Below are 14,949 nucleotides of genomic sequence, written 5' to 3'. Positions count from 1 at the left end.
TTAAATGTTTGAGATTTCTTCAGTAGATTAGTAGTTGTATGATAAAAGGGTATTAGATACATTTAAGATATTACATAAATTCAATTATCAGAGATGGAGTAACAATACTTTTTCCTGTAACTCTGAAAAGTTAAACACAAAAAGGTAATTCCATTAGTTATATACAGACCAATTTAAACCGAGTAGGAGCCATTTACTAAAGTGCCACAATGCATAATTGCATCATTTGAAGACCTTATGGATATACAAATTTACTTTGGTACCACCATTTAAAATAAATCTACATATGCAAACTTCAGACTAATTAAGTTTAGTAAATTTAGATAATTAGTGAAGAAAGCCCAGGTCACAAGAATGCTTTTTCATCACGTAACAATTTTTAAATAGTATAGGATAGAATTTCAGTTTGATCAGGTATTCTTTAAAGAGTTTCACTTTTCTAGTTGTTTATGTAACAGAAGACAAAACTTGAATCCACTTTAATCAGAGACAGAAATGTGGTCGAAATGAAGTACAGGGCAGATAAAAAAAAACAATAATGAGGCAAAAGTAGGTACATGTTTTGGTGGAGAATTCGATGGCACTGCTTTGGGAGCCCACAACATTTTATTTTATTGGATAATTAAGAAAATAGCAAAAGAGAGAACAGCTCATATACTATCATACCACTTGCAACATGGTTGTAGTAGAGGCAACAATCATAAATGTGGCCAGAATCGTGAAATGCACACATCGAGCTTTCTCAGTTACTTAACTGTATGTTGGATTAAGAGTCTTCTCTAGGCTTTCACCCTAACATTCTCTAATTCTCCCTGCCCTATGCTTAACCCATCAAATGTCTATTTTCTGTTCAGGCTTTCCACTTCATTGGGATGGAGATTCAACTTGCCACAAAACAAATGGAAAGTCTTCTAAATTGGTAGATTATGATGGGAAATTAAATCTTCCCCTGCAACAACCCATTCTCAAAAATTTACCCCATCATTTCTGAATTCAATGAAATTTTCATACCTTTAAAGATAAGCAAATGCATTTTTTCCTAAAAAAAAGTTCTGCCCCTGCTATTTACATTTTCATAGAGAGTCATCATTGAAATATCATTTGACCAAAACCATCAAGCATAATAAATACATGTAATGTTAAAAAATATACTTTGATTTTGCATTTTAAGGCAACTACTATAAATGAAAATTACAACCCACATGCATGGTAATTAATATGAATATTAATAGGAACCTTAGTTCTATATCCAGGGGTTAGAAATACATGCATATTTTGAGTATATTGTGTACACACAATAAAAATGTGTAAAAAAGGAAACAATTGAGCATTTCTTGAATGAAATTTAATGGTCTTGCTATAGGCCTATTCAACCATACATTTTTGAACATTTACACTTTCTCATACACTCATCATGAAAAACAGAATGATATGAAGAAACAAGAACACGAACATATTTCACGTAGAATTACAGCGGACATAAAATATTTGAAATACAATTTAATTTCAAATGCTATGCCAGTTGATAAGATTTCCAGACAAGGAAAGAGTCATGGTAGCTGTTTCCTCATCAAATTTAATTAAAACAATAACTTACACGGACAAATAAAAGCTCTGTATGAGCAGCAATTGTAGTAGATGGAAAAAATTCATCCTTATAATGCCCAGATCACAATATCATCCGCCATAAATAAACATGGCAACTCGACTGGGCAAATACTTTTGCCTGCACAGCTTATCCAACTATGCAGTAAAATAAAAAAAGTCAGAAACCGCACAGAAACACAGCGTTGGGGATCTGATCGATCAGTTCATTTGGAGGAAGTGTATCTCTGCACAATATCCACAGTTATATCTCTTGCCTTGAGATTCGTTCAAGTCAAAAGTAATCCAAAGGATATCTCATATATAAATACAGGAGACACAAAACTCTGACATACAATTTAATTCAATTTCAAATGCAACGCTAGTGTATTAAAATTGTCAGGTGAGGTTTACAATTGATTCAGCTAAATCCTCAGTAATTTAAATGAAACAATAACTTACAAAACAAATAACAGCTCTTCGTGAGCTACAATGGGACTGGATGGGAAAAATTCATCCATACATTGCCCATATGAGAAGCAATTTCATAATAATCATTCATCAAGTCATACATATGGCAATTGCAGCTGGGCAAATAGTTTCCCCTGAGTAGCTAAATTAGCTACACAGCAAAATCTGAAAAAATCTTGAGAAATGAGAAACCATCCAAAATTGTACAGAAAAAGCAAAATAGAACTGACTAAACAGTTCAAAAGCTGACAAAGACATCCCTGCACAATTACCAGAGCCATCTCATGCCTTGAGATTCTTAGAAGTTATGAAGAGATGCTCCTTCTCTCTGAGAATGGCCAATGACATCACTGGAAATTGCTCATGCGTAGTCATCAAAAACTAGAGCAACCATATTGTCCACATCCACTATTTTCTTCAAGGAAATACCTACAAAGAAATGATAAAAATGTTATGATTGAGAGTAAAATATTATGAATTTGCAATTTTTCAAGTAGTCCTGATAATAATAGATTTCACTGCAGTTACAAAAATGCCACCCGGGCAGCAGTAGCCTTTTCATTAGCAAAAAAAAAAGAATCCACTTGCAATATAATATGCCTTTGAAACTGCTGAGGCAAGGTTTATTAGTACAACTGAGATAGTAATGACACCGGACGGAAAAAGAATTATAAGAGGGAAAACATGTAAAAACGGGTAACTTAATGGATTTGTCTCTAATTTTGTTTCACAATCTTGATACGCAAATGGTTGTTTGACAGGATTCAGGTGTAAGAAATGTTTCTGCTACATGGCAAAAAGAAGCTTTCCATATTCTGTCCAAATGAATAAGAAAGTTGGTCCAGAACAGCTTATGGGCATCTATTCTGGATAAGGGGTGGGAATAAAAAGCAGTTGCTATTCCACAGGTCATTATTATGTTGACCCGTATTCTGAATGAAGTTGAAACATAAATTTATTTGGAATACAGCCATGCTATTTCTGGCGCCAGCTATTTGGAAGCTCCACCACTTCCAGTATGAAAATCTTTCCGAACAATTTTCTTATCCAACAAGAAAGCACAGAAACAACAAAGAAAGACAGCTGAAAACATACATGGCATAATGTATTTCAATTTCATTTAAAGCTACATACATATATGTAACTATTATTTCATTCAGTGAAAACATATGTCAGTGAATTAACACAAGCTTAGAATAATTAAGAATTGACCTGAGAACCTGCATTGGGGCTCTTGAGGGGACAGCTGCTTTCCTAACCACCTGCTAAAGCCAGCCAGTATGAGCTATCATTAACGAAGTTGTTACACAAATCTCATTTTAGTCAGCCATCATTCACTGATTCACTCATACATTTTTTAGATAAGAACATGGCTATTGATTTTTTTCGTCATGCATTTAATAGTTTTGGGTAGACTTTCAAAGTCTAGAGAAACCTCAAATGAGGCTAAAATAAGATTTACGCAATATCTCAGCAATTTTCTAACATAGGAACATCTAGGGTATGGCTTAATTTGAATGGACTCCTATTATAATAGATTTCAATGAATTTTCTCAACATATACCTGTGAATCTATACTGATTCCTATCAAACTTCATCCACTTTCATATACAGCCATTGAATTTGTATGGAAACACTAATGTAAATTTCAAAACTTAAATTCACAAGGATTTTTCACTTTAAATTAAATGCTCCTGGATTTAGGTATTCAGGCTTCTCGGTTAAAGGAATCAAGTCATTTGTATGCAATTCATAATTTCACTGTGGGAAAATGCTAAAGAAAATGAAAAAAATTCCCAAACATGGCCATTTTATTGACAACTCACCTCTTAATTCACTCTGATTTGAGAGAGTTCGAACGCCGTGCTGTGACAGTGGTGGTGGAATGAGACGGCGCAGTTGAAGACTATCTGTCCGAGCTGGGTGCCATCGAGGGCCTTCACTATTAGCCTTCATTCCTTCACTCCCTCCATTGTATGCCCCACTCCACATTTCATTCCAAAAGTCTACATCACTACGATCAGCGGCTTCATTGCCTCGGGCAGTTCCTCCGCTAGCCTCAGTCTCTATTACCTCTCTCAACTCATCTGCATCCACAACCTGATATCTGCCACTGTCAAGATTCCAAACAAATCGGACACTTGTCTGGTATTTACTCCGCTGGACACTACTCACTGGATACCTGAAACAATCAGCAAGGTTTGATAAGAGAAAGTTATTCATGAAGCCGGTTATGGATAAGAAGAAAAAGGATTTCCATTCATTCACAAATGGATTGGCTGATGATATGACCAACTCACATAGGGAGTAACATAATTATGACACCAAAAAGAGGAGGCCTACCTCTGACTCTTGGCTAAGCCTTTTGTTTTCACTGCTGCCTGAATGAGCATTGCTGCCACAGCTATCACATCGCCTGAGATTGGACAGACCTGAATATAAAAAAAATCATGTAACTAAAGAAATAGCAATGTGCCTTTAACTGGTGAAAAGCATACGAAGAAAAAATATTACAACAATAAATAATTTCTATAGAGGAAAGAATGCATTACATGGAATAAATTATGATATAAGTGCAGAGAAAAAAGAGAAAATTAGCGTAGAAATGGAGATAAGCTAAAAACAGAATTGAGCAGAGATGTGCCTGTAATCAACCTTGGGATTGATAACCATAACTATGCTTAGGTTTCAACAATTTGCTACTATGATAATAATGGCCATTTGGCATTCATCCACATCAAGATGGTCATCTAATCTAAGACAATTCCACAGACCATCTGCTGTAAATTCAAGGAACACACTCATAATTAGTAGAATTTCCAGAGATACTGATATTACCATTGTGCATTGCTAGAAAGCAAGAAAGTCATAGTATTCAACTATCTGTATTCACTTCACCTCACACACTTTTATTTAAGGTTTTTAATGGAAAAACTTAATATTTTGGAAATGTTTCCCATACTTACAGAGCAGAGATGTGATATTGAGGAGAGCTTCCAAAATTAAATATCATATAAAAGCTAATCAAAGAAGTAACTTTTCATTGAGAATTTGCCTTGGTACGATTTAAAAAATGTAAGAAAATACTCACTGCCACAATCTCTACATCGTAGTCATTGCAGAACCAATACTTTTTTCCTGCATCGGCACACAACTTTTGAGCTACTTCATGACAAAACTGCTCCACATCCAATGTCATCTGATGCACCAACACACTAGGGGCCCGCTGCAAACACAAAAAAAGTGAACAATGTTAAGACCTTATGCGCAGAGAAGAGTGCTCAACGTCATACAAAAATATCATTTCGCTAATCACAAAGATAACTCAGGAATAATGTAATGGCATGCACATATGAAGCACCCAAAATCCACAATAAGTGTACACTTACCAATTTTTCAACTTTGGCACTAGACACCATCTGCATTTGAGCATAACCTGAGCCATGTACATCTAATGGAAGGGCACTGTGATAACCAGTACTGCTACTGAGATCATCATCTATGACAAAAAGAATGAAAATAAGACCCAAGAGAAAATACATAATATTTATAGCAAATGGAATAAGTATATATGCTACAATAGTTGAAGGTTTATTTCATGCTAATAATCATCAACATTTTGATTTCTAAAATGTATAAGGCTTTATTAAGAGAGAAAACAGCCAGTAAATAGATTTACCTTCAATGTCGGTAATGACTGATATTAGTTCATCATCCACTTCAAGGTACCACCTTTTATACTGCACTGAGCAACCCGTAGATGAGGCTATTCCCGACTAAGGATATTTAGAAGTAGAGAAAGAATAAAATTATTTTCATGGTATGCCCAAAGAAAAATGGAAAAATATTAATGAACTGATTCAACTCCAGGTTACTGAGAAATTCCTTCCAAAAAATCTGAGAACATTTTAATATATACGAAGGAAATATTTGAAAGCATTAATTTTTTTCCAACTATGCTAAAATACTTATAAATTTAAGGAAAAGATCGACAAAAAGTTTTTATGGAGTTATTGAAGAATTTCAGCAAAAATGATGCACTTCAAGCACAACAAATAACCTTAAAATGAAACAAATTAATACACTAAGTTTATACATAATGGAGAAAGAAACTAAAAAATGATTCATGGGATGAAGAAAGGATGAATTAAACATAGATGGACCATCAAAGTTCTCTGTTTCAAAAATATCAATGAGGAAGAAAGGAGAAACTGAAACGCACTTGGCAGTGACTTTGGATGGGAGCTTGAACTGGAGCAGGAGAGGTAGAGGTTGGCACTGGAGTTCCACAAGCCAGCAGCCCAACTCTCACCACAGCCTGAGGGGCAGGCTTCCTATCTCCGGCTCCCAAGCCAGCTGCCTCCCTCACATGATGGACATTAGTCACAGCAGCTGAGGTATTCCTGTTCAGGGGCCTCAACACCACTTGGGAGGCTGTCTCTCCACCACCCGAGCCAGCCAATTCCTGCACAGGTGGCAGGTGAGCATGAGGGGGGGAGGCTGTGGCTGCCACTGAGGGCGGTGGGGTTGGAGAGGCGGCAGAGCATGGGGAGGCGGGGGACGGGGCCCGGCCCCCTCCCCTCCCCCCACTCAGCTCTCCACGGGCCGACGACCCCCGCATCACCCAAAAAGGAACAACATTCTCTGCATCTTCATCATCACAGAATTCATACTTCTTGTCGGCCAAGCGACGGCGACGAAACACACTCAGTTTCTCACATGCTCCGCCACCCCATGAGTCAGACTCGTCCGTGAATTCGTACGCACGCTCTGCAGCCATGCGTCTTGACCTCACCCCCCCACCCACAGATTCATCGCCAGTCGATGGGTAGGATAGGAAAGTGACTGGTGATGCTGGGGTGTCTCCACATGTGATGCTCAATTCACGCCGTGCATCCGCCAAGTCTGACACCTCTCTCCTTCCTCCGAGTTCTGTTTCCTCACCACATCCCCAGACCTCAACAAATCCCCTCTTGACTGGAGGGCGATGCCCCATGGCACCCTCCTCACTGTTGCTCTCTTCATGGCCATCCCAGCTTCCCCAGCAGGCCCACTCCACCTCCACCTCATCGGGACGGCACCAACGACGCATCATTTCACCCAAACGAGTTCTACGATTACTCCCACTCCTACATCGTACTTTTCCCTCATCACCCTCTGGACACTCTTTGATTCTCAAGGGGGCAGTGAGACATGGCCTCGGACACGTAGTCCTCACTGGCTGAGATGCAGCACGACCCGCTGGCCTCTTGCAGATCCCTCCCTTTTCTCCTTCAAGCACCCAGGGATCTTCCTCCTCTTCAGTCTCCTCATCGTCTTCCTGCCCTTCGGCTGGCATGGCCTCAGTCTCTGTCTCAGTTTTATGGCTTGCTCCCCCATTCCAATTACTGGTTTGAGGTCCACCTCCAACGCTCTTCCCTCCAGGAACGTTCTCCATTCTGACATGCAGAGCATGGAGGAAGTTTCCTGTGTTTATGACAACAGTGCCCTCATGTCGCATGCTGATTCGTGGCTCAAATTTGGGAAAAGGCGGCACCACATCAAAAGTTGTGTGGACGGTTAGGCCATGGCGAAGGCAGCTGAAGCGGACACAACTATCCCAGCTGGCAGCCAAGTCTAATCATTCAAAAGAAAAGTTGAAAGATATTGCTTAGTTAAGGAATATTATACTATTGACTTCTTATGATAATAAAAACTTATTTCAGATGGTACGATAACTAACAAAAATCTTAGATACTGCTAGGAATAGAGACTGATGTCATTGCAAAGATCATGATCACTTAAATTACACAATTCACAAATAGTTTGAGTAAATCAATATCTATCAAATGCCACAAAATTTAAAGAAATATTGGAATCAGTAAAAGAAACAATCTTAATGGTAATCAGCTTCCATATTAAACATTAAATGGCTTCCAAAAAATATTTCCTGCCAAAATGCATGATTATATTTCATTTGATATAATTTGTGTTTCACATTAAACTAGTTAAAGTATACTATTGAGAACAGAATATTCATAGCCAAGCCATGCATACCATATGGTATGACGATGCAGCAACATATATTTCTACTTTCTGTGCGCTAACATAACATCACACAACATATGACTTAGTACAAGTCCAAGCATGCTATCTGGCAAGGTCAATTACTCTCTGACATGGGCATTAATGAAAGTTCCAAACAATGGGAAACTTATAAAATAAATACTGAGGAATTGTTTGACACTGAAAATGTACGTACCTTCATCCTCATAGGAAGCAGCAACCTTTAAGCAGTCTGGACAGTTATGCATAGATGGCACTGTAGTTATTGTGAGGTAGCAGTGTGCTGACTGATTTAGTGATCTTTCAAGTGGATCATCGCTGAAATAAGACGTTTAAGAAGTTGGTCAGCTGAAGGATGAACAAATGTACTATGCACAAATCGGACACTTACGATAGTCATTAAATTATTTACCTGCAACCATAAATGAGGACATGTTTGGTGTCTGTAGGCCATTGACTGATAGAGATGAATACATTGTGGCCAACACCAGCATCACTGAATAGAGTAACTTCAGCAACTTTACGTGAGCGTTGTGATGGCACAAACGTCCACCAGTGCAGTCTGTACCTATACACCATGTCAAATGAATTGTCTGGTTCCACTGTGTGTGTGTATGACATAAGGAATTGGCCACATCTTGATAATCCCATAAAAACATGGCTGAAACGAAAAAGAGAAGGCATAATTTGATGAATTCAGTTTTATTTGATGTCAAGCACATAAAAGATACGTATAAGTACTTATAGTTAACACACTGCTTAAGAGAATTTCATTAATATATATTCTTCAAGGCAAAAAAAGAAATGCTTTGAGAATGATTCTCCAACGCATATTTTTGCGACATAAAAATAACAAATACGTTCACTCAAGAAAAAATAATAATTATTCAATGAACTAATCTCATCCATTATTTAACAGCAACCTTGTAATGGACAATATAAATGCAATTCACTCAATCACCCACATAATGATAAAAAATGTATCCCATATGCTAAATAGAAACATGGACTGATGCACTAGGAATGACATACATGGGGATTTAAGTCTCTCAGTCAATGCAAACTTATTTGCTATCCTTTATACCATGCCTGATGACAAAAGCTAATATGCTAATTTTATGCTTCACCTACAGGTCGTTGTCATTATTCAGACCATGCTTGCAAAAAAATTACCTTTACTCCCAACCAACTATGAACCCAAAAAAAATTAATTTAGCAATAGCAATGGATTTTACTTTTTAATGATAAAATGAGTTCAGGATCACATTCAATGCTGACTGCCACAGTGTAAAGGTTAATGATACTCATTTCATGAGCACTAGCATTTAAAAAATGGTCTTAAAGCATAAGTATTATTTACTTCTTCGATATGTAACTTGATTTAGTATTATTATAGACACATATTGTGATCCGTCCATAACATTCTCGAAATAAACTCACTAAAGTATAGCATCAATATCAAGGAATGACACTGACATAAAAACGTAACACGTAAAGTCAATAAAATAAATACTTCACTGAATTAGAATCGTCATTTAAAATGAAATTAATCAAAATATAAATTAGTATTTACAAAACAGTTATCCACCTGGATAGTGAATTTTTCCAGGAAATCATGTACTTTTATCCATGAAAATTAGCTTATCTAGATTTCCCTCACACTATGGAATCTTCTTGAGTCCTCATAAGAAAAGTGAAATTTAAGCATACAAAGCTAGGAAGATTCATTGGTCCAGCCATCTATCCATCAGATATCTGCTGCATAAAATCCTACAGTCTTTACCATTCTGGGATTGAAGTTTAGATTTAAAGTAGCATAAGGTGATTAATTCCTGATATGCAATGAATTCAATTGAGCACAACGTTGTCCAATGAACATCCCTCTATAGCACCCATGGTGAATGATCAGACCTAAAATGTTCAAGGCAGCTACAGGATATGAGAAATTTATTCTTCAAAACAATTAAGGAAAATGTTCAAAAAAAAAAAAAGGAAAATGCTCATGGGTCTACAATTAAAAGGAGTTCCACCGAGCAACAGGCATGTCCTGCATTCTCAGCCATGGGAATGAGGAGCGAAAACAATAAAGACTTCCATGACGATGAATTAGAACCGAAATAAGCAAGCAGCAACATAAGTAAAATCCCCAGCAAACAATTATGTGACACTTATTTACCTAATGAATTGCTAATTACATTTTCAGAATTGACTATGCAAATAACCATTTGCAGCACTTTTTCAAAACCAAAACTACACTTTCAAGGATTAATTTAGAGAGCAAAACATTAATGTGAGTATTGCAGGACATACATTAAGAGTATTAAATAAAAAAATATTGATCCATTGATCGAAACATATCCTTGCTGGTCAGGGGTATATCCATACCCCTGACCATCAAGGGTAGATTACAGACAGTCACAAATGCTCATTGGCCAGGCAAAAAAAACGTCATCAATAAGGTTGATCGAAGATTTAAGTACTGGCTACATCGTGAGTTGGGTAATTTAACTGCAGAACCTCCAATTAGAGTTGTCAGTCAGGGTAAATGATCAGCCAAATTTGTCAAAACACTGCATTTTCTGTGAAGACTGAGTGGTTTTATATTTATAGGTGCATTTAGTCAATAATAGTATGTAAAACAGAAAATGTGGTAAGAGAAAATTACCTCATTCTTATACTACCACCTCAAGCTATGTCCACCAACCAACAATGATTTGGTCATTTAAGACTGGAATGATTTTTGTATGCATACATGTTGGTAATACCATGCGATCATTCCAGTCTGAAATGACCAAAGAATTGTTTGGTAGGTGAGGATAGCTTAAGGTGGTAGTACGAGAAAGAGTTAATGAATATAAAAAATAAGTATGTTAATATGGATGAGGGTTATGCAGTGCACTGAAAAGAAAGCAAACCAGGAAAGATAAAAAAGAATACAACTGATAACTCATAGTATAGAGAAAATATGCACTTCAAGTGAATTGATCCCCAGAAGCCAGTTTGGCTGGTTATAGTTAGGCACAGATGAGGAAGATGCTATAAAACACATGCCATTGTGAGAATCTAGTATCAGCACCTAAAATAATGCCTCAACCTTTCTCTCCATCATAACCCTGAGAGCAATGGTCACACATTTGGCTTTCGCTTAGATTTCTGGAATCAAGTACTTAGTCATGTAGGCTCAATACACATAATATCTATAGATTCCTTGAAGAAAGGGATATTGATAAATCATTGAACAGAGAACAAAAGTTTTTACTTCATACAGATTCAATACATAACTGCTATAGGCATGAGAGCCCAGTAAATGAAGGCTCCATGGCCAACCATTGCTTATTGTGGAATCTCAAATTGTATTTTATTAATAATCAAAAGTGATACATATCGCTTATGCACAAGGTTTATATTGTGATATCACCATTTTAAATATGAATCAAATATATCCCAGAGGATATCTATAATAATGGGATCAAAAATGCTGTGACTGCTGTAAGAAGACATAAAAGATAATGGAAAATATGTGACTAGGGAGAAAAATCAAGAAACACAAATGTCAGCAGAGTAAACATTTGTTTTTCCTAACAAATAAATGACTGCAGGAATATAGAGACAACTTCGTCCTCTGTTACACGTTTTTGATCACAAAAATGCACTACCTGGTGTACAATGTGCAATGTACATATAAAACCAGATATTACTAGAACAGACCTAAGAAGAGAGTCAACAAATAGGGCCTTAATCCAGTCTCAACAGATACCCCTGATTTTAAGAAAAAAAAGGAAGCTTTCATATAATTTCTTATACATAGAAATTATATGGAATTAACAACTGTACTCAGTAATATCTATCAAGATTTATTGTAAGAATACTAAACTGATAACAGAATATAAAATATGTGAATCAACACTATTTCCAGGTTTGCTGTGTCACTCTGGAATTTCCTTACTTTATGAATTGAATCACTTCAGCTATATCACACATGAGACTAAATGTAACAAAATTTAGTGTTAAGATAGCTTGTAAAATGCTTGGTAAAAGAAATATATGGATAATGACAATGGAGACCTAAGCAATGATGATTCAAAGTCAAAGACTCATAGGTGATACACCAGAGATGTGACACAGAAAACTGTTAGGGAAAATACATTGAGGAATGGAAGCTATGGATCGTCATCATGGACTTGATTGATACAAGAAATAATATAATCTTACAATGGACAAAATGACTAATTAATATTCCTGATAAGAGATTGGAATGCAATTTGCCAATATCTTTAGCCTTAAAAATTAAAGATGATTAAAATTTCGAGATAAAACAAAGTATTCATCCCAACAAATCTGGTAACAAAAACATGAAGATACCACCATACCACAAAATCTTCAGAAACCATTTCTCAGCCACACGACGTAAATTACAGAAAATAAAAAAACAGAGGACTTCCAGCAACTTAAGTAATGAGATGTTACTGAGAGGCCCTCTCTTACTAGTTGGGTCCCTCAATATTTATATTTTGTTACAAAGCTTAAAATCTTCTCATAGCAAGCAGGTTTTTCCCTCAATGAAACTGAATGCACAAAAATATAACTATCCCAAATTAAAAACTTGAAGTATAGAGCGAAACTGTCAAATAAACATGTAAAGTATAAACATAACAGCACCAATTACACCATTTCATCGTTCACCACCATGGATGGAAAAATCGAAAATTACATCGACATCTTTTTCGTACGGATTCATAATTTCTCGTAGACGGAGCCATATGCAAACCAATATCTAACGATACTTACCCAGCAATTAGAGCAGATTCAGGAACAACTTCTCCTAAGTTGAACGCAAGTCGGTGAGGTAAACGACTAAACAGAGGCTGATTTGCAGCTCGCACGAAAGGACCATATGATCCTTGTATCTGCCAAGCAAAAGACAATACCACAAAATATTATTCAGTGCTCATAAAATAAAGAAAAACTAAATTAGGAATACTAAGCAGTTACTAAGCATAGTATAGACTTTGTGTTACGGAAGCTTTAAAAATACAAGGAAGACCATAAGACGAGTACTTCCATTCACGTAAAAATATAAAAATCTTGAAATTTTCCGCACATAACGGAGCGAAAAACAGTGAGAATTCACACCATTAAATGAAATACATAATTTAGCAGCCCGGCCGATAACTATCCTCGCGTTTCCGACTGATTGCTATCGTTTGACATATTCAACGGCTACCCAGACTATGGAAATTGAAACGTTTCCGATTCATCAAACTTCGAAGCCTCCGTCTCACAAATACTATAAATGAGTTCAAAATATATATATCTACCTCTCTCTGGTACAATTTCTGGAGTAAATGCGATTTCCTTTTCTTATTACAATTAATAGTTTTTCTTTTCGGTGAGTCGCAAACCTCCATGTTCGGCGACTTTGTTGCGCCTTACGGACTTCACCTTCGTCTGCTCAAGAATCAAGATGCAGAAACAAAAGACTAACGAAATCATGGAATGCAATTGTTGTATGTGTGTTTTTTGTGTTATTGTGCAGATAAAATCGGCTGCATCTCCTTAATCAATGAATTATAGTTTTATACAAATCTCAGTTTCATATATTGTAGTTTCGCTTCTCCTGCGAAATGCTTTACTAGGGAATTTTATGCGTTATCTTTTGATGAGAATAGCAGAAATCATGTTACACAGTTTGTTTAAATATTACTGCTCTCCGATACTGTTTCGCGGATACAGCCGATTAGCTTTTCGATATTTTAGCATCTTATGGAGCTTGGATTTCAGTTATGCCTGAATTGCTAATAGTTTTGGCTATTTACAGAACCACGTAGTTCTAGCCCCTTCCATGGTTCTGGAGAGGTTTTTGGGAGTGCACCCTTCCATGGTGCATCACAATTTATTAGTGCAATGGCTCTCCCATCTCTCACATCAGGCATTATCAAATAATACAAGAATTTTGTTCATACCAAATCTTCTTCTTCATTAATAGAAGTTGTCATCAAAGTAGTAACGCCAAATTAAGATAAAGTCATTTGGCCGTTACAAAATTTTATTTTTAATATCTAATAAACCACATATGGTTAGTTGTGATTGGCATAATATGATAATATTACTTTAATTGATACGATTTATGTAAAAACATACATTCCTTGCCATTATTATATCAAAAGATATTAATATAGTATTTGCAGTTGGCGCCTCCAAATACCGTCGTGCCACCTACAGCCGGAGCTCAACACTATCACCCAGGAGCAAGAGTTTCGAGTGGGGCCGCGCTAGCGTCGAACACGGCGTGTAGGGGAAGTTGGTAAGGGTGTGTGGGAGTAAGGGTATGGAAATGTGTACTAAACTAAGAATTACACATCGGAATTTTGAAAGGCTTTCGGAGTGAAACCGTGTTGTCAAAGTCCCACCCTTGAATTGGTCCCTATTTGACCAGGCGTTTTCATAAGCGAAGAAAATTTTGGCGGCGCTGTTACATCATAACAGCATTATTCTCTCGTCGTCGTGCGATAACCTTAACGCCAGTTGGAGCGCGGAAACGGTGGAGTTTCAAAGACAAAGCAGTCGATGACCTTTCCATCAGTAGACGGGACTCGAGTGCGTGTTTGGTGCAGGTGAAGTTTCATGACTCGAAAAGTGACGGTGTTTCCGCTAAGAGTGAGTGTAGGCGACCAAACCACTCGCTAGGAGCAGAGAAGAGCCCTGGTGGCCTCCCCTCCCCGCAATCTACATTCCCTGATCGATCAAAGTGTTGGCTGGCGGGTTGCGTGGAGAGGGTTGGGGCAAGAGCAGAGAAGGGAGGGGCGACGGAAGAGGGGAAAAGGAGTGGGGGCAGTGTGGGGGTTGGCA

The 14,949-nt window shown here is 37.1% G+C and overlaps 1 protein-coding gene across 1 annotated transcript; it reads right to left on the bottom strand.

Moving 5' to 3' along the window:
- Positions 1-1,329: 1,329 nt before the first annotated feature.
- LOC124157721 (DDB1- and CUL4-associated factor 15) lies at positions 1,330-13,546 on the bottom strand. Its single transcript, XM_046532699.1, has 11 exons — positions 13,419-13,546; positions 12,889-13,007; positions 8,513-8,761; positions 8,297-8,418; positions 6,278-7,671; positions 5,735-5,831; positions 5,445-5,554; positions 5,147-5,281; positions 4,399-4,487; positions 3,882-4,237; positions 1,330-2,484 (listed from the first exon to the last, which is right to left on the bottom strand). The coding sequence occupies exons 1-11, from the start codon at positions 13,506-13,508 to the stop codon at positions 2,417-2,419; spliced, it is 2,829 nt and encodes a 942-aa protein (XP_046388655.1). The 5' UTR covers positions 13,509-13,546; the 3' UTR covers positions 1,330-2,416.
- Between the last annotated feature and the right edge of the window lie 1,403 nt (positions 13,547-14,949).

Source organism: Ischnura elegans, chromosome 1, assembly GCF_921293095.1.
Source record: "Ischnura elegans chromosome 1, ioIscEleg1.1, whole genome shotgun sequence".
In the NCBI taxonomy this organism is placed as follows: domain Eukaryota; kingdom Metazoa; phylum Arthropoda; class Insecta; order Odonata; family Coenagrionidae; genus Ischnura; species Ischnura elegans.
Note: the sequence above shows the minus strand (reverse complement) of the source record. Positions and strands in the feature narration are given on the sequence as shown.

Excerpts from the sequence above, each read along its gene's own strand:
- LOC124157721 (XM_046532699.1), bottom strand. The coding sequence starts at position 13,508 with ATGGAGGTTTGCGACTCACCGAAAAGAAAAACTATTAATTGTAATAAG. Across the intron at positions 8,762-12,888 it reads GAATCTGCTCTAATTGCTGG|CCATGTTTTTATGGGATTAT; the intron begins GTAAGTATCGTT and ends TTTTCGTTTCAG. Across the intron at positions 8,419-8,512 it reads GTCCTCATTTATGGTTGCAG|CGATGATCCACTTGAAAGAT; the intron begins GTAAATAATTTA and ends GTCTTATTTCAG.